Source organism: Microplitis mediator, chromosome 10, assembly GCF_029852145.1.
Source record: "Microplitis mediator isolate UGA2020A chromosome 10, iyMicMedi2.1, whole genome shotgun sequence".
Lineage (NCBI taxonomy): Eukaryota > Metazoa > Arthropoda > Insecta > Hymenoptera > Braconidae > Microplitis > Microplitis mediator.
The window spans coordinates 1,754,236-1,774,376 of NC_079978.1; the positions used below are offsets into that span (position 1 = coordinate 1,754,236).

The following is a 20,141-nucleotide window of genomic DNA, read 5'->3' on the forward strand; positions in this document are numbered from 1 at the left end:
TTTTCTCGATTTAAATCGAGTAATTTCAAAAGTCACGAATAATCAAAAAACTTTTGGATGATTCAGAAGTTTCTAATCATTCGATTCGATTAAATCGAAGACGATTCGCACACCCCTAATAAGTAGCTATTCAAAGCCATTGAAAATAATAATTTTTCTCAATTTATTTTTAATTTTGACGGAAAGTAATTTTTTCTATACAAAAGTTTATCAATAAATAATGAATATATTTATTGGAATAGTAATTATTATACTATGTGCCAGTGTGTTCAGGTAATAAAAAAAAATTACTGCCATATTCTTATTCACATTTACGTGACTTACAAATAAACATTTAAAACTACAGGGTAGATTGATTAAAAATAATAATTAATGGCGTTTGAAACACCATATTTATTTAAAAATAAATAATTAAATTTGAAAAAATATATTGACGAGCAAGGACTCGGGACTAAATAAATTATAAAATTGATTAGATAGATTTTTAATAAAATTTCAAGGCTGCGAAGAGTTTAGCGAAGTAGCTTCATTAATTAAAATTTCATTATTTTTATTTTTAATTAATAATTAATAGCTTTTTTATGCAGGCATATTTATTTATTAATATTTATTTGTTTGTTTTTTATTTAACCGAGTTATGGTTTATATTTATAGAGAAAATATAATATAAATAAAAATCAAAATAAATCACTTGTCGCGTAGACGCGGCATTTAATTTTAAATTCAGAGAATTACAGTAACAAATTTATCAAAATATACGTAATATAAGTATACGGAACAGAAAAAAATACAAATATATTACAGAAGTTTATCAATAAATTTACTATATAATATATAAATTATTTAATCTTAATATAAATTAGTAATGTTTTTAATTAATTATAATTATTTTAGAGTTTAATTAACTTATTTTAATAAGTACATTAATGCGTTGGCTTGAGCCTTGCACCCGACACTAGTCTGATCAATAAATCATTACCTTCATAATAGCGCATTAAAATAATTGCATAATATTTAATTGTATTTATTAAATATTTAAATTTACCACAGCTTTATTTGAGTAATTGTTAATTAATATGATACTGTCTTCCAATGGACCAATTTTTTAGCACTTGTCTAAATTCATTTTATGAAAATTAAATAATTGTAATGAGTGATTATTAATAATTGATAATTGATGAATTTTTAGTATGGTAATTTATAAATTTTTGTATTAATTTAAACTTTTTCTTATTCTTTATGAAATAAAAACTAAAATATCAAGTGAAATAATTTGTTGTAATTATTTACATTAATTATAAGTCTCATTGATTGGTTAATTGAGTTTTAAGTTCGATTGTTATTTTATAATCGTCTTCGTTTTTATTGACCGTGTGATACTGGTTCCATGATTGCTCTTCGGCGGTGCCCCAGATACAGTAAATGAGGCAACAGATTCCCATGTTTAAAAATGCGATGATGAAAATTAGCCGCCATTGGCCAATAGTTTGCTAGATAAATTATTTATTATAAATAAATAATTAAATTTATTGTAAAAACTGTGAATTATTTTCTTAACTCACGTTGTCGTTTGTTAAAGATCCTACGATTAGTGGAGAGACAAATCCGGCAATGTCAATCACAAGGCCACAGATACCGAGCAGTATACTCGCATAATTTGGACTGAGGTCAACGAGATTAGATAGGGGTCCAGAAGTGACGGCGCCAGCTGATGCTATTCCGCCCATTATAAAAATTACCGCGAGCACGGGATAGCAACCACTGAATGCTAGTCCGAGTACTAGGACACTAGGAATTCCTGAGCAGACAAAAGTCGCGAGTTTTCTTACATTAGTCAGAGTCAGTCTTTCAGTTTGCAGCAACCAGTCGCTCATGTGAGCGAATATCCAGCTGAAGACCATCGTCAGGAAGTGAGGGAGACCGGAAAGAACTCCTGTCTGTCATTTAAAAATATAAATAAAATTAATTCCGCTATTTTCAGATGCTAATTTACATTGAAAAATTACTTTTTCGACACTCCAGCCATGGATGAATTTAAAATAAGCCGGCGCTTGGGCCATTAGAGTAAAGTATCCCCAAACTGCACCCCAGTTTGAGAGGATTGATGCCCATACTGGCCATGATGTTAATATTTTACTCCAAGGTATTGATAAATTGCGATTTGAATGGTCTACTGATGCGCCTAAATTATCTAGGATATATTTTTTTTCGCTTTCTGATATACGGGGGTGCTGTTGCGGTGTGTCGTAGACAAAAATTATCCATAAGAAATACCTAGAGAAATAAATATATCATTTTATCACCTACTTATAGTTGACAAGAGTGAACTTATTTTACCAGACGATGCCGAAAAGTGAAGTTATGTAAAATACGGACTCCCAGCCGAGGTAATCAATTATAAAACCACTCAGCGGATATGTCAGAGCGATTCCAACACTTCCCCCTAAAATTAAAGTAAAAAAGTATAAATAATTATAAATACTAATTAATAAAAATATATAATATAATTACCCATATATGCGCTCACAAATTTGCTTCTTTCATTTTGCGGAATCCATTTGGCTGTCATGTCATGAGTTGCAGGATAAGCGACGCCCTTAATTTATTTAATTACTCGAATAATTAAAATTAAAATTTTTGAAAATAATAAATAAATTTATTTCAAACTTACAGCAACTAATCCTTGAAGTACGCGCACAAATATCAGACTGTAGAGACTGTACTCCATAGTAAGTGATAAAAAAAATCCCAAAATCGCGGCTAGTAAATTTCCAACACCGAAAATCATTTTGGTTCCATATTTTCGCGCCAAAATACCTCCTGGTATTTCACTTATCCAGTGAATCCAGTAATAAGCACCAATTGCCAGACCTTGTTCGTACTCCGAGTACTGATATTTATTCTAAAAAAAAATATAATTAATATCGTAAGCAAATAAATTAACAATAAAATATTTCAAAAATTACTTTTCCAATTTCTTCATCACTTGTATCGTTAGTCAGTGAAAAATTAATATTTTGCTGTACATTACTTATACTTATATTGTTTATTTCTTGTCCGCATTGAGATACAGCCTGTAAAATTTCAGTTTGTTTAGCAGTAGCAACAAGAACAAGATTCAAATTAACTCTCAGCATAAAGTTAACACCCAGACCAGAAAAAACCATCCACCATAAGACATCTCGACAGCTTATTAAGTCTTAAAAAAAAAAATTATAAAATTATATGCAGTGTAAAAAATTTCCGGAGTGAAAGCGAATTAAATCCAGAGTGAATGCGGATTTAAATAAAATCGGTAATGACTCCGAATTCACTCCCGATTTTTTAGTGAGTTAATTATTTATAAGTTTTAATACTTTACCTTTTAGCGACATGATCAAACACTTACTCAAAAAAATGTTCACTAAAATTAAACGACTTAAAAATCACTCACTCTGAAGGCAAACTGATAGAGCAGAGTTTAAATGTAGTGCATCAGCGTATAAAAAAATACAAATTGATGTGATAAATTAAAATTTAAACGATAACCCGGTAATGATACCAACTAATAAACAATCCATTATCAAAATATAGTTGTCGTTTTCTCGTATTATTCAATAAGAAGAATAAGAGTTTGAGAAAAACAAATTTATTGGCTTGACCCTTTTAAGATTTGATAAGTGTACTATAATTAAAGATGTCTAGTCTATTAATTTTTCATAAAATCTTCCATAATTCTGCAAAACACTTTAGTCAAAATAAAATTATTCAGTAAATTTAAGCGATTTTTTTTTTTTGTAGTTAAACATAAGACTTACTTTCGTGACTAATTATCGTAAAAACTAATTAAAGTTGTCGATTACCGTCTTTTATATAGACAAGAAGTTCACCTTATCATCTAAGAAAATAATTTAAATAAACAGATTAAAAAATCACCTTCAGCTGAATAGATAAAAACTACTAGAAGATTTTATTTTTTATTAAAAAACAGTACACGGTTTTATAAATATTTATATAAACTTATATTTTAAAACTGTGCTGATAAATTGTAAGTATGAGAGTACCCGACGATGCTGACTGGTTCAATGTAATTTGCATTGAACACTTGATACGTAACTTGAAGGGATTTTTTTTGTTTTTTAATAAATCTGCGGTTTACTTGAAACTCAATATCCAGATTTACTTTTTCATGTTCGGAATTTTTATTTACAGCGATACTAATTACACGATTTTGTGGTGCTCCAGAACAAGTAAACGAGGCTGCTAATTCCTATATTTAAATTTAGGATAAAAAATCAAATCACTGCTCGACTTAATTATTTTTTATTAAATTAGTGGGGATAGTAAAGTTATAAATATATAATTTGTTTTTTGTTTTTTACACTAATAGACAACTTTTGTTCGAATAAATAGTGAAATTTCGAGGTCTCGAGGCCTCCAAACATCTAATCGACGCCTTAATTTTGTCGGGATCGTCGTCTAAAAAATTCTATAGAAAATCTAGACTCAGAGCTCGTTGCTGAGAAAAAAAATTTTGTCTGATACCCCCGAGGCCTCCAAATAAACAGACTCAGGGCTCGGTGCTTCAGCAGCAAAAAAATTGCTAATTATTGAAGAATCTCCTGCTGCTGCGGACTCAAAAATGCGCGCGTGTTTTTATTATTTCTACAATAAATTTTTATTAATATCATTATTAATTACAATTTTTACAATCGATTGTTTATACAATAAAAAAATGCATAATACACAGTATTATTTGCACAACAATTGAAATCTTATTTTAAAATTCTTCTAGGTGTTAATATATATAAAAATAAAATATTTAAATTAATAATAATTAACAATAACATTAAAATAACGTAAAAAAAATAATTAATGTAGACTATTATCTCTGTCGACCACGTCACTCGAAGCTATTCGTACCTGGTGTCGTTAATAAAGAAAAAAAAAATAAATAACCCAAGTTTTGAAGAAATATTTTAATTTAAACCGTTAGCTTCTTTTTCTTTCTCCAATTTTTTTTCATCTATCGCCGCGCAATTTTCAATTATCTCTGTATGTTCATGCTTAAGTTTTTGTAATTCTTCACCCTGTTCATCATCATTGTTGTACAAATTATTCCACGGCTGTTCTTCACCAGTTCCCCATACTAAATAAAGAACTCCGCCGCATATTAAATTGCCCGCAGTTATCAAAAATACTATGCGCCATTGTCCTATCGTTTGCTAAATTATAAAATAATTATTAGTCGTCATAGTCAATAGTTCATTAATTAATTAATTATTTGGAATGCGTTATAATTTTACTTACATTTCCATTAGTAAGCATTCCGACGATAAAAGGCGACAAAGCACCGGCCCCGTTAGCAATAAGGCCACAAATTCCAAATAATATACTACTGTAATTAGGACTGAGGTCGACAAAATTAGCGAGTGTTGCTGAAGAAATAGCGCCGTTAGCGACTGTACCGCAGAGCATAAAGAATACAGCAAAATTAGAATGACAGCCGCTGAGACTTAATCCGATGATGAAAAAAGCTTGAACGAATGTTGCGATGAACATTGCAAGTTTTCTGACTCCTGTCCGACTCATTTTATTATGTTTCAATAGCCAGTCACAAAAAATACCAAACGTGTACGAGAATATCATCAGAGGAATATGCGGTGCCCCAGTTATTAATCCAGTCTGTAAATAATTATTCAGTTATAAATCAAATTATTTAAGATTATGGTAGAAAATAAAGTACCATATTAATATCCCAGCCGTGTATGAAGCTGAAGTAACTTGGGCTTTGAGTCAATAGAGTATAGAATCCCCACGTTACTCCCCAGTGCGAGAAAACCGCGATCCAGAATGGTCCTGAAGTCAAAATAGCTTTCCAGGGGATAGGTGTATCCTTACTGTTTTTGATAATGGGCGGCGTGTTTTCCAAAATGTAATTCAGCTCAGCTTTGCTTATTCGCGGATGCTGCTGAGGCGAATCGTAAGCAAAGTAGAGCCAAAAACAGTACCAGGTTAATCCCGCGACGGACATTGTATAGAATGCTGTCTCCCAATTGAAATAGTGGATTATAAATGCGCACAGTAAATATGTAACAGATGTACCAACAGTTCCTCCCATGTAAGCGCTTACGAATTTACTACGTTCGGTCGGCGGGATCCATTTTGCTGTCATCACATTCATCGACGGTAAAACTACTCCCTGATAATTTAAAAATTAAAGTTTATTACAGTAACTGCTAAGTAAAATTGATATTTAGTGAATATTGAAATTAACAAGGAGTTGATTCATTGATTACTGACCATAACCGCGCCTTGGAAAACTCGCAGAACAAGGAACGCATAGAGATGATACTTAATTGTGACGGGAATGAGAAGTACAATTATACAAGCGATGAAATTAGCGCCGCCGAAGATCAATTTAGTCCCGTAATGTTGGGCCAGAAGTCCTCCAAGTACATGAGTTGCCCAGTATGTCCAAAAAAATGCTCCTAGTGCTAATCCTTGTTCATATTCTGTCCAATTAAATCTATCTGCATACTAATTATTTATATAATTATTATTTATTATTAATGACAAGTAAATAATGTCATATATATATTTTACCGATATATTTTGACTGAGAATAGGCAGAACTGTGGTGACATTAGAAGCGATCGTTGAGTTTGAAAGGTTTTCATTGGAACTGCATTGTGCAGTAGTTGGGGATTTGGCTCTCGGGACCACCATAGCAACTATTGCTAAATTTAAACTAAATTTTAACATGTAATTTATTACGCATCCTGTGAAAACGAGGAGCCAAAGCGTTTGCCGGCATGACAACAATTCTTTGCCTGTAATTAAATTTTTTATTTGTTTATGTTTTTTATTGATAAAGATGACGGTTGATTGATAAATTAATTTGATATTTTACTCTGATAAAATTATGATTAAGAAATTGCTTTTCGAAACGTATAATTTCATTATCATATCAATTGATAATGAAATTGATAATATAATTAAGAAATTTTATTTTATATTAGATTTCAGTCCAGTTTAAATATATTTTATAAATAGAAGATAAAATATTTAAATATTTCGTTATATTTTTCAGTACATGAATTATCTATCAGTGATAAATTTTTAAATTCAATTAAAAAAATTTTATTCATAAATTTGATCACCTGATTATCAAAAATAATTATTACTTTTTAATTTATAAAATATATGAGATGACGTACCTTTGATCATCTTCGGAGTTGTTCAAAAATATATAAAACTTAAAAAAATTTTTATTGCGAAAAACTTTTACTCCATAAAATGAATAATAAAAAATGAAAAGAGATGAGAAGGTGGTACTCGGTCGACAGTTTCAACGACTCTGAGACATCCCTCGAGGTGTAACATAAAAATAGAATGACTACAAAAAGGCAGCTAGTGAAATGTTAAAATTGATAAGAAGTTCCCAATGTCGTAATCAAAACAATAATTCAATTTGACACAAGTTATTTGTGACAGTCTAATAAAGATATAATACATAAACTCTCACTGTAATTGTCAGTTAATACCTTTTATTTTTAAATTATTCACTAATAAATCAAACTAGCAACTGAGTCGCGTGTCATTTTACATTTCTTCCTAAATACTCAAAGTTTAATTTTTGAACAAAAAAATTTTTAAAGAGATTTATTTAAAGTGATGATCGCGGATCGATATTAAAACTAACTGAGGAAGTGAAGAGAGTAGTAGAGTAATTTAAACTCTTATCACTTCCTTCCTCGGCATTAATTTTGACAGTCCATCACCCAAGATTATAAATATTAAGTCTAAAGTTAATTTAATTACATATGCAAATACTTTGCTAAATTAATTTATAGATTGTTCGTAAAAAAAAATAATAATTAGTGACAATGTCAATTGTAGCAAGACAAAATAATCGTGTACGTTGAAAGTAAACATTGAAAAGTTTCCGTTTCTACAATGATAATCATCAGGTACTTAAATAATCATTGAACAAGCAACTGACTTTTTTTATCTTTTATACAAATATATTACTGTTTATTTAAATAATCACAATTATCATCAAACGTACGACTATTTATTTCCTACTATACATTTAATTAAGTTTTTTATTTATTATTTATTATTCATTATTTTTATACCATTGATTTTTTTTCACTATTTATTTTTTCTTTTTTTAAATTGTCTCCATCTCTAAACTCATCATTAACTTTGACTTTTAATTTTACTAGTTCTTCAGCAGTCGAATCAACTTTATCTGAACGATTGTTCCACGATTGTACATCAGAAGTACCCCAAATTGTGTAGACAACTGCACTTATTGTTAAATTTACAGCGGCAATTATAAAAACTAGCCGCCATTGTTCAACAGTTTGCTGAATAAAAATAAGTTAATTTTGTTATTAATTTTAAATCTCGTTGTCTCATATTCATTATAATTAATTAAATAACAAATCACAGTTTTATTGGATAAAAATTATTTTCTTGTTATTATTTAATGTTTGTTTTTAATTTTTGTACAACGTTTCGTTGCTTTCCCGACTTTATCAAGTATTAGAAAGACTAAAAATTAATTGTTAGATTTAATTATACTAAATTCAAATTACATAAATAATTAATAAATCATGAATTACCTCAATTACTAAAAATTAATTGCCAAGAATTATGAATAAATAATTAAGACAGTAACATGATTTATATAGTCTTTCCTCAGACACATATATTATTGTCATTACAACTAACTAGTAAATAAAAAAACTTGAATTTTACAATTAAAATTCTTTGTAATAAATAATAAATTAATATTAAAATATTTTCTTCAAGGTAATGATATTTATCATAAGAAAATATTTAAATAACAAGAAAATAATTTTTATCCAATAAAACTGTGATTTGTTATTAATGCAGAAATGTTTATAAAGTAATTACTAATTGATAAATTACCTTGTGATTTGTTAGAATACCAACGACTAATGGAGAAACAAAACCAGATATACCGGTAATGAGCCCGCAAAATCCTAACAAGACACTCGCGAAATTAGGACTCAAGTCCACTAAATTTGCTAAGGTGCCAGCAGAAACCGCACCATTGACAGCCGTTCCTGTCATCATAAAAAATATTGCTAGTGTTGGCTGACATCCGCTGAAGGCTAATCCGAGAGTCAGAATAGCTCCGCCACCGGTTGTTACCATGTTCGCTAACTTTCTGACGTTTTTCAGCGACAATCTTTTGGTTCGCAGCAACCAGTCGCTTAGAATCGAATAGAAATAAGAGACGAGCATTCTTAAAATATGAGGAAGTCCTGAAAATAATCCAGTCTGCAAATGAAAACTTGGTAAGTAAATTAATTTTTTTATGTAAATATAAAAAATTGAATACTAACGGCTTTTAAATTCCAACCATGTACGAAATTGAAGTATGATGGTGCCTGAGTCATGAAGGTCAGGAAACCCCATGCGCCACCCCATTGACCAATCACAGTGACCCAAAGTGGCCAAGACAATAAAATTTGGCTCCATGGAACTTTTTCACCAGAATTTTTTGTTTGAATTGTGCCCGCGGTGTTTTCCAGTATGTACTTTTGCTCAGTTTGTGAAATTCTTGGATGAATTCTCGGCGAATCAAAAATCAAAAAGTACCAAAATCCACACCAACTTATGGCAATTAAAGAAGTCACATAAAAAGCTGCTTCCCAGTTCAGTAAATTAATAATAAACGCACAAAGTGGATAAGTAATAGCTGCTCCAACGGAACTACCTGCAAAATTAATATATTTTTTTGAAAATTACTGAAAGATTTTAACAATTAAATATTTTATTTGTATAAAAATAATAACTACCCATATATGCACTGACAAATTTACTTCTTTCATTCTGCGGAATCCATTTAGCAGTCATGTCGTGCATTGCCGGCCACATCACACCCTGAAGATATATTTAAATAATTAATTTGTTTATTTATTTGCTAGACTGCTTTGTCAAAATAATCACCGAAACCAAGCCTTGGAAAACTCTGACTGTTACTAGAGCATACAGATGATAGTGAGTAACGAATGGAATACATAATCCAAGTATTGCACTCGTCAAATTTCCTAGACCAAACACCATTTTGGTGCCATAACGCCGGGCCAGAAGACCACCCGGTAATTGCGACAACCAGTGTAGCCAATAATATCCACCCAGAGCAAGACCTTGCTCGTACTCATCCCAATCAAACAATTGTCCTATCTATAATGGCATCACATTAATTTAAAATTTAGACCAATTGTTACATTAAATTATCATTACAATATATATACATATTTAATAGTAAAATGTAATAATAATATTTTTTATACACGAAAAAAATGGAGATGAAAAATGTATGAATTTTGATTATGCTGTCGACCAAATTTGAAACCGGAAGTTGACCCTGGTAGAAATTTTTCGGAATTTTCTCTAAAAAATTCAGTTCTAAAGACTTTTTCAAAGTTTTAAAGACTTTTTCAGAGTTTTTCCAGAGAAAAGTCCAAAAAATTTCCACCAGGGAAGTCACCAAAAAATCGTTATGCTGAACTATAATTATTGTGAGCCTCTAAAAATTTTGATTCTTTTCTATGATTCTTATTTTAGACAAATAATTTTCAATACAATTTATCAATAAGTTTTTAATGTATAATATTTTTTTGTAGCGCAGCATAATAATTTTTTGGCCACTCAACTTCCTGTTTAAAATTTGGTCAGCAGCATAATAAAATTTCATAGTTTATGTGATTTTTCTCCGAAAATTATCAGTGTAATTTATTACCGAAGAATTCGGAACAATACTTGATGTTGAAAATATTGATGAGTTATTATTCGTATTATTTTTCCAATTTCCGGTCGAAACAATATAAGGTGCTGAGCATTGTGCAACTGCTGCTGCTTTGGTACGTGGTACTATCATTGCAACTATAGCCAAATTCATATTTATTCTCAGCATATAATTTATTGCAAAACCACAAAATACTAATATCCAGAGAACATCTCTGCATGACAGTAATTCTTTTCCTGTTCAAAAAATTTTTTTAATTTATTCATAAAATAACAACAAAAATAACAATAATAATAAAATATATTTTTAGTAATTTTATCTAAATTATTTTGATATCTTTGTATTTAAATTGTGACGTTTAAAATCTCAATAGATAATATTTAAAATTTATTGAATGTTTGGCAATGACGATGTCAAAGTTAATGTCGAGACAATGATAATTAAATTTTTAAAAACATAAATTTATATTGCTAATTAAACAGAGGTAGTATTTAATCACCGAGTTATCATGTAAAAATAGTACGATATTTAAAAATAAAATAATGAGATAAAAATAGCGTAATAAAATAATATTTAATTTTAAATTATTAATTTTAGGCGGGATTAATTTTTTTTTTATTTGACCTGGATTTTAAACTGTGACCCCATATACATATTGGCAGTCACAATTACCGTGAAGAGCCGGCTATCACAATGATCTCATTGAATTGATTAGAGTGAAGGGCGCCTAAGCATCAATAATCCAGTGATAAATAGAAAATTATCTAAACATTACCACGAGGGGAGTCGGATATTCATGCGTATTTTTATTATTTTGTAATCTAAATTATTATTTAATCGCGATATGAATATTATTACGACTGCGATTACTGTGCAATTAACGCGCGCGCTTTTGTCAAAAAATAAGTGTTTGCTTAAATTATTTAATAAACTTATTTTTGGCGCCTTACAAGGTCAGTGACCGCTTTAATTACCTAAACACTTATTTTAATTAATATTTTTATTTTTTTTATCCATAATAATATTTATTTTGATAAAAGTTATTTATAATTTATAAATTATTTTTAAATAGACCTTACCCATTTTTTCTGTTTGTTTATTTACACAAAGTTTATTTTTTTTTTTTTTGTTTAATTAATCATTGCAATGATCAAAAATAAAGACGAAATTTTTTTGTTTAAATTGATTAGAGTTTTATCAAAAACAAACACAGAGACATTATATTTTTTTTAATTGCAAGATAATGAGTTAGTAAAACTAAATAAAAATAAATTCAAAAACTCAATTGAGAAATAATTTTTTGGTAAAGAGTGTCAATCACTTGGTGCTCTTGCTACGGTTACTGATCTGAGACTACATGGATCCTGAACCGCTTCATTGAAACATATATAAATTACATTTGATAAAACGTAATAAAAATGGGCTCATATATATATTATAAGTATCTATGTAACTATATGTGGTTATATATAAGTATATAAGCATATACATGAAAATTTTTACAACAATATCAAAAGTAGTGTGATTTTTTACGATAGTTTATCACCCTCGTAATTTTAAAATAAACAACTGCTTAAAGTATTAACTCACGAATATTTCTAATTGTCTTCTTTAATTTAACTATCAAAATTTTTCACTGAATAAAAAAATTTCTGATCAAAAATCCTTATTTCTACTGTGGTAATGAATGGATTTATAATTTATAGTAATTTGGTAATTTTGTTATCATTAACACTATAGTGTATATTATGAGTGCGAATATAAAATCCTCATCATGTAAATGTCTTTTTATAAAAAATTATTGATAATACTGTTGTTACGTATACTGATAAAACAGTAAAGTCTATTATTTAGATGATAAGAAAAATCCGTTTTTTAAAATATATTTTTTTCACGACATTATATATAATAATACATGTTTATATGTAATTATATATGATTCTGTATAATATATATCTATAAAATGATAGGTGTTTTTCAAGCGCTCATTACGCAAAAACTACTGAATATTTTGACACGAAATTTGCACCATAAACTTCTGCGTATTTCAAAGAAAGTTTTTGGGACTATTGATATAAATCTATTGGAACTTTTGGATACGGACGATAAATAGGTTTCAGAAATACCTTTGATTAAAAATATACATATATATGTACTATTAATGATTCAATTATTCGTTATCTTTATAAAATTGAATGATTCACCATAAAAAATAATACAATTAACAATAATTATTTATTACCGAGGATGTTTTTGATTACTGCGTTTAAATTATCAATATCACAGTAAAAGTTTTCTTAATGATAGCTTTCCTCATCAATCATTACCATTGTGTGATAATTGATAAATAAATCGTTCCATTGCAGTAGATGATTCCGTAATAAATTTTACATTTTTTCATTCATATTCTTCTGAATAAAAATTTTTCTTATCATTCATTTTTTTTTTTTATTTGAACGAATTAAGTTTAAAAAATCTGGACATCGGTTGACCCTGTGGGCCAGCCCAAAAACTTCCCGCTGTTTTCGAGCTCAGAGAGCCCGAAAACATTATTATTGGTAAATTCTTAAGCTCTTCGAGCTCAAAAAACGGCTAGACCGACAGTGTATACATTTCACTGGAAAAAAAAATTGGGAGATCGGTTCAATTTGAGGTACATTTAATAATTCATATAAATAATTATCCTGAGAAAATGAGGACAATTGTTATCGTTTCCTACGACCTCAAAACATCGACATCTGATGAAAACTCCGATTTCGGAAATCGGACCGAAACCAATAACTTCCCGAATTTTTGAAAATTTTCAATTTTCTTAGCGGGAAGTTTAAATTTATCGATTTGCAGATTATTTTACTATAGTCTATATTTCTATCGAAAATCTAGACCGAGGGCTTGAAGAAAAAATTATTTTAAAAAAATTATCTAGGTTAGAGGTACCATTTGTGGCCACTGCTCCATTTTTGGACATTTAATCCTTTATTTTAATTAATGAAAAAGTGGAAAATCAAATTTTCATTTTAATAGTGGGATAGAAGTATCTTTAGACATATTTAAAAAATTGATTATGTTATTGGGTCTTTTACAGATTATTTTATTTGAATTTTTTAAGTGTCCAAAACTGGCCCTAAAGTGGCCAAATACGGTACCTCTACCCTATAGATAGTTTATCTCTATTTATATTTTATAATTTTAATTGAGTAATTAAAGATAATTATTTATTTATGACAATCAAGATGACTTTTTTTTTAAATCCATGAATCGACGCGAGACCTTGATTATTTGTAGATGGTACACAATTTCTGAAGCTGTGACCTTGAAGAATGTTCACGTGGTAAGTTGATGCAAGAGTCAATAGTTTGCCCTACAAAATATATATACCGTACTTACAAATATATGACAACATATATAAAATTTATCACAACTTTTAGGCCACCGAAAATAATTTTCTTTTTTATCCTTATCATTATTTATTATTTATTTATTAAGTAATAAGTAAAACTCAATAATAACACCAGTAAAAAAAATTTTGTTTTCGTAATTAGTAAATAAATTAAAATAGTATTTGATATAAATTATTCATTAGCTCTTACTTTTTATCAATTGATGAAATTTATCAATTAAATTTTTTTTTATTTTATTTATTATTGAGCCCTTTAAAAAAATTTCAAATTAAGTTTAAAGAAAATAAAATTATATATTTAAATGTTTTTCATTGAAAAATAAGGGTAATGATAGTGATTTTACTGGTATGTGTAATATTTAATTCACGTGATTGCAATTACCTCCACATACATTTTTTTTTACAAGAGAAACGAGTGAAAATCAGACCAACGTAATTTCTTCAAGTCTTATGTGCAACATTTTATATAATACATATAATTTGTTGTAAAAAAAATATAATTTAACATGCCAACGGTTACTCTTATGAAAATTAAATCCGGTAAAAAAATAAATATAAATAAATTTGTAATAAAATTAAAGCGAACACCAAATTAAGTTGGTAAATAAAAAAAAAGCAAGCTATTAATCCAAGGTAATAAATACAAGGTATCTATTAAAAAATATATTTATGGAAGAATTTAGATTTTAGTTTGACGTAAACACGTGAAATAAAATAGTTATGGTGGGGAAAGAGTTAATTAATGCGATACATTCTACCAAACTATTCAGTCTTGATTCAAACGTTGACCAGACTACGGTTCAAATAATTGTATGAGTACTTATTTATTGAAAATAAATAGAATTTACTATTCATTATCTCTGTACTTACTGTCTTGTGTTCATTTATTTGCTACAAATACTCATTTTTTTTACTATTTGTAATCTTGATTGTTTAAGAAATTTTTTTCTAACGAGCATTGAAAGCTAAAGATAATTTTTTGAATAAAATTTTGATTAAAAAATGCCAAGTGGTAAAACGAGAGTTGCAATAATTGGAGGTGGAGTTGCTGGATTAATTGTCGCGCGACATGTGTCTGCAAGAGCAAAAGATTATACTCTTACCCTATTTGAACAAACTGATCAAGTTGGAGGGACTTGGGTTTACACAAATGAAACTGAAGTTGATAAAAATGGTCTTCCTGTACATAGCAGTATGTACAAAAATCTTAGGTATTTTTTTTTAATTATAATACCACGTAAACGCTAATCAATTATTTAATTGAAATATTGAGTCATTTTTTCCACGCATCGTAAAAAATTTGCGGAGTGAATGCAAATTAATTTCAGAGTGGATAATTTACGATTTATTTAATCTCCTCTGAGTTAAAATCACTCCAGAAGGGAATTCATTTCAACATTCAAATTCCGTATTCACTCCGAATTTTTTGCAGTACAGTCTACAGTAATTATTATCATTAATTTATATAAAATTTCAATATTTCAGAACAAATTTGCCAAAAGAAATAATGCAGATACCAGACTTCCCTTTTAAAGATGAAGATGGACCATCATTTGTACACCACTCTGTTATTCGTCAATATTTACAAGACTATACTCAGCATTTTAATCTCTATCCTCATATAAAAGTAATTTTGTCTACTTTGATATATAAAATATCTAAATATCATACTTTTATGCTAATTTAAAAATTCTTTAGTTCAATACTCTAGTTGAACATGTGGAACCAGTAACGTCAGGTGGACAGACCACTTGGCTGATTACTTACAAAAATATGACGACACAAGAACAAACAACCAAGACATTTGATGTTGTCGTACTCTGCAATGGCCATTACACCGTTGGTAATATTCCTAAAATAAAGGGGAGCGATACGTTCACTGGTAGCTGCATCCACAGTCACCAGTATCGGATCCCAGAGAAATACAAAGGAAGAAAAGTTTGCATCCTCGGAGCTTCTTGGTCTGGGATTGATATTGCTATTGAAGTTGCTAAATATGCTGATAAGGTAACTAATATTTATATTTATCCTGTAAAAAACTTGCGGAGTGAACGCAGTTTAAGTCCAGAGTAAATGCGGAGTGGGTGACTGTGTATTTAATTTCCTTGGAGTAAAATTCACTCCAAAGGGAAGTTCATTTTGAATTGAAACTCTAGATCCAAGTGAGTGCGCATTCAAATTTATGTCAGTTCACTCCAATTTACTCTGGATTTTTTACAGTGTAATGATTTATTTGAATAATAAATAAAAATAATTTAAAAGGTATACTTGAGTCATAATTTACCGGAAGGACTGAACGCTAAGATGTCTGATAATGTCGAACAAAGGGCAGGTATTGAATTTATTGATCGCAATACCTTTCACTTCAGAGATGGAACATCTGCTGAAATTGATGATTTCATTTATTGTACTGGTAATAGAAAAATAATTTTCTAAATATATACAGTCGGACCTCTTTATAAGACTATTTGCTGTCTTTTTTTATAAACCAGGTATCGCAAGTTTGAGAGAGAAACTAATAGTCTTATAACGAGGTCCTACTTCAATATGAAAAGTGTCGTTCTGGACTTAAGGGAATTATTTTCAGGCTACAAGTTTACGTACCCGTTTATGTCTGACAAAGTCTCAGTGAAAACTGACGACAATCATGTTGAGCCAGTTTACAAACATCTTGTCCACGCGGAAGTACCGAATTTATTTTTTATGGGATTACCGGGAATCGTTATACCCTTTCCGATGTTTCATATACAATCGCAGTATATTCTGAAGATTCTTGACGGAGATATTAAATTGCCGACTGCTGAAAAAATGCGGCTGGATTATGAGAATGAGAAGAAAATTCTTCTCCAACAAGGAATACCTGTAAGACTTTTTTTTTTTTTTTTATAATCTATGGGTAGTGAACTTACGTCCAAGTAAATATTGTTTATATTTTCAGATAAGACATATTGTTAAAATGAAAGAACGCCAGTGGAGTTATTATGACGAAATCGCGACAGCAGCAAACGTTGCATCATTTCCCCCGGTCATTAAAAAAATTTACGATCACTCAAATGCTATGCGAGAATTAGATTTCATGAACTATAAAAATTATCAGTATAGAATTATTGATAAAGAGAATTTTACAGTTAATTACTGTAAGCCTTGCTAAGGTTTACATTTAAATAATAATTATAATGATGTGCATTTATTTACGAGACTAAAATAATTATTGTATTTTAATTTTTTTACTTTTTTATGTTTGTAGGATAATTATATGAGAAATTTTTAAATGAGAAAATAATTTGAGAGTTTTACAAGTAAAATTTATATGTACTTAATATATATACTTAATATGTATCAATTTTTTATACTGTCAATAAAGTATTAACGAAAAATTAATTTTCTGCCCTCCGGCCGGAAAGTGGCAACTTTCGGGCCGCTGCCCTAAACGAAGTTGCAACTTTCCGGCTTCGTCGAGCAGAAAAATAGTATACGCACCTTGGCCAGTAAAAAAGAAAGCCTCAGACCACATGTTTGTCAGCCTCGGCTTCGCCTCGGCCAACAATTACATGTGCTCTGAGACTTTTCTTGTTTTACTGGCCTAGGTATGTAATATACTATTAATTGACTTATTAAATAAAAATAACTGTAAGAATTGATAAGTAAAAAAAAATCGAGATTCAAATTACGAAGTTTAGAAAATTTTTAACCAAAAGTTCTAATAAAATTATGATGCTGCAGGTAGCAATCATTCAAAAATTTATCTTTTAAGTAAAAAAATTAAATACTGACGGAATAAAACTAAATCTGAAAAAAATTTTGTATACATTTTTAAAAATTTATTCTATTGACAAGCGACTCGTTAATAAAAATACTAGAATTGACAGATGTCTGCTACTGTCAGCGTTTTGAAAATTTTTTGTGTTATGAACTCAGTGTATTCCGCTGCCCAATTTCAAAAAACAGTAACTGACAAAAATAAAAATTTTGAAATATTAATTGAATCATGTTCGCAAGACGTCACTGGAACTAAAAATACTAAGAAATCAATTTTCAAAAATTTGTCCTTTACTGTGTTTTGAAATTTAGCAGCCGTATTATCTCAGGTTCTTTTAGATTCAAAATATTATAATTAAATAAAATTAGGTATCAATAATCAGTACGTCATTAATTACGCCCAGGGAATATTTGGCGCCAATTGATTCATTTCGCATGCGCAGTTGTCCTTAGTAACCGAATGAATATGACTGATACTTGTTTGTCAACAAAAGATTATCATTGTAATTTAAATAAATAAATAATGAAATAAAATGTCCATTAATTGATACTGTGATAAAAGATAAATGACAATTAAAAATAATAAAATATTAAAAATAAATAATAAATAACAATGAGTAAAACCAGTGATAAACAAAAAACAACTTTGACTCCTGACAGTGAGAGTTCATCAGATAAATTATTAAAAAATAAAAAAGACAGCAATAATGAAGTTTTAAATGACGATGATGAACGATCGCAACCTTCGTATCAAATCAGTCCTCAACTTCTTGACAAGTCTGTATATTTATTAATTATTTGTAGTTTTATTTAAATAAACATAACCTAGGTGATGGTCTAATTGATTAAGAAAATTATAATTTTTGTAGGTTCAAACCGCAAGTAGTAAAAGAAATAATTCATGATGTATTACATGATCAATTATCAACAAAAGTTTACAGTGTCCAGGATGCTAATAAGTGGGGTAAAGAAATATCGGATATTATTAAAAATAAAGTTAAAGGTAATTTTTAAAAATGTTTTACGTTTAAGGTCAAAGACCTAGTACCCGATCAGGAAAATGATCCTGAAGTTAGCAGACAATTAAAAATTTTTGGATTTCTTATTTCAACAATTAAATTAAAAAAAAGGAAAACTAAAAATATGCACACGTAGAAAATTAAAAAAACTATAAGTGCAATTTTTTTGAATATTTTTTTTTTTGTAATTTACCGTTTCTATAAAAGTCTAAAAATTATCAGACGTCAGCTAATTTCAGTACCATATCAGGAAACGGTGTGCCGTCAACTGATCCCAACAATTTTATACCACGACAAGTGATCCCTACAAATTGATCCCACCGACATCTGATCCCATCAACGATTGGTGGTCAATTGATTTTTATCAACAACTAATTTACATAATTTAACTTTTTATATTTACATCAGTGAGTTTTAATTACTCATGTCATAGTAATTAATTAATAATTAATTATTTTATAAATTTGTCAGTGGGACCAGTTGTCTATGGGATCAATTATCGTGTGATTATTTGTCGGGGATCAGTTGTCTGGGATCAGTTGTCATGGAACCTCAGGAAACTAGTATTCGATCACTGCATGTATTTGTGTATATATAGCAAAAAGTAAATTCAGGCATATAAATCCAATGAGTGATCGGGTACTAGTTCCCTGATCGGGCATTAGATCTCTTACTTTTAATATTTTATTAAAATAAATTTTTGTTGAAAAATAAAATTATCAACTGGATTTGACTTTCAGAATTAAAATTTAAAGAGTACAAATATGTTGTCAATGTTGTCTTGGGTGAACAAAGAGGAGCTGGTGTTAAAATAGGCACCAGGTGTCTGTGGGATGCCGAAGCTGATGATTATGCTCATGGAAATTTTATTAATGTGCGTAGAATTATTTTTTTTTTTATTAAATTTTATTCCCAGGCTTGAAAACTGATAAATATTATTTGGCTTTATTTTTTTTTAGGAATCATTGTTTTGTGTAGTTTGCGTATACGCCGTATTTCTTTACTAGCAAATTGCTTCATAATTTAATGTGTCAGTTATAGTTTTTAATTATTTATTTAATTTATACTTGTCAGTTAATGATCAACCAGCAATCGGCTAAATTCGTGTTAAATATATTGTAAATTTAATTGATTATTAAATAATTTACTTATTAATAAATTTTAATTTTCATTGTAATTGAAGCTCATCGCA

The 20,141-nt window shown here is 29.0% G+C and overlaps 4 protein-coding genes across 4 annotated transcripts; 2 read left to right on the forward strand and 2 right to left on the reverse strand.

Moving 5' to 3' along the window:
• Positions 1-636: 636 nt before the first annotated feature.
• LOC130675714 (uncharacterized) lies at positions 637-7,679 on the reverse strand. Its single transcript, XM_057481548.1, has 15 exons — positions 7,200-7,679; positions 6,586-6,812; positions 6,283-6,519; positions 5,726-6,181; positions 5,290-5,664; positions 4,965-5,204; positions 4,139-4,249; positions 3,362-3,383; positions 2,967-3,199; positions 2,672-2,902; positions 2,512-2,596; positions 2,338-2,443; positions 2,007-2,274; positions 1,563-1,937; positions 637-1,490 (listed from the first exon to the last, which is right to left on the reverse strand). The coding sequence occupies exons 1-15, from the start codon at positions 7,207-7,209 to the stop codon at positions 1,305-1,307; spliced, it is 3,162 nt and encodes a 1,053-aa protein (XP_057337531.1). The 5' UTR covers positions 7,210-7,679; the 3' UTR covers positions 637-1,304.
• A 372-nt stretch (positions 7,680-8,051) lies between these two features.
• On the reverse strand, positions 8,052-11,991 carry LOC130676659 (sialin). Its single transcript, XM_057483069.1, has 7 exons — positions 11,851-11,991; positions 10,766-11,007; positions 9,970-10,206; positions 9,819-9,903; positions 9,363-9,736; positions 8,923-9,297; positions 8,052-8,354 (listed from the first exon to the last, which is right to left on the reverse strand). The coding sequence occupies exons 1-7, from the start codon at positions 11,852-11,854 to the stop codon at positions 8,115-8,117; spliced, it is 1,557 nt and encodes a 518-aa protein (XP_057339052.1). The 5' UTR covers positions 11,855-11,991; the 3' UTR covers positions 8,052-8,114.
• A 2,538-nt stretch (positions 11,992-14,529) lies between these two features.
• Positions 14,530-17,417, forward strand: LOC130676503 (uncharacterized). Its single transcript, XM_057482781.1, has 6 exons — positions 14,530-15,382; positions 15,657-15,798; positions 15,870-16,178; positions 16,434-16,584; positions 16,759-17,033; positions 17,110-17,417. Exons 1-6 carry the CDS (start codon positions 15,174-15,176, stop codon positions 17,320-17,322), a joined length of 1,299 nt encoding a protein of 432 aa, XP_057338764.1. The 5' UTR covers positions 14,530-15,173; the 3' UTR covers positions 17,323-17,417.
• Positions 17,418-18,378: 961 nt separating this feature from the next.
• LOC130676508 (dynein light chain Tctex-type protein 2B-like) lies at positions 18,379-20,101 on the forward strand. The gene is made up of 4 exons (XM_057482785.1): positions 18,379-18,707; positions 18,800-18,933; positions 19,690-19,823; positions 19,909-20,101. The coding sequence occupies exons 1-4, from the start codon at positions 18,544-18,546 to the stop codon at positions 19,954-19,956; spliced, it is 480 nt and encodes a 159-aa protein (XP_057338768.1). The 5' UTR covers positions 18,379-18,543; the 3' UTR covers positions 19,957-20,101.
• Positions 20,102-20,141: the final 40 nt, after the last annotated feature.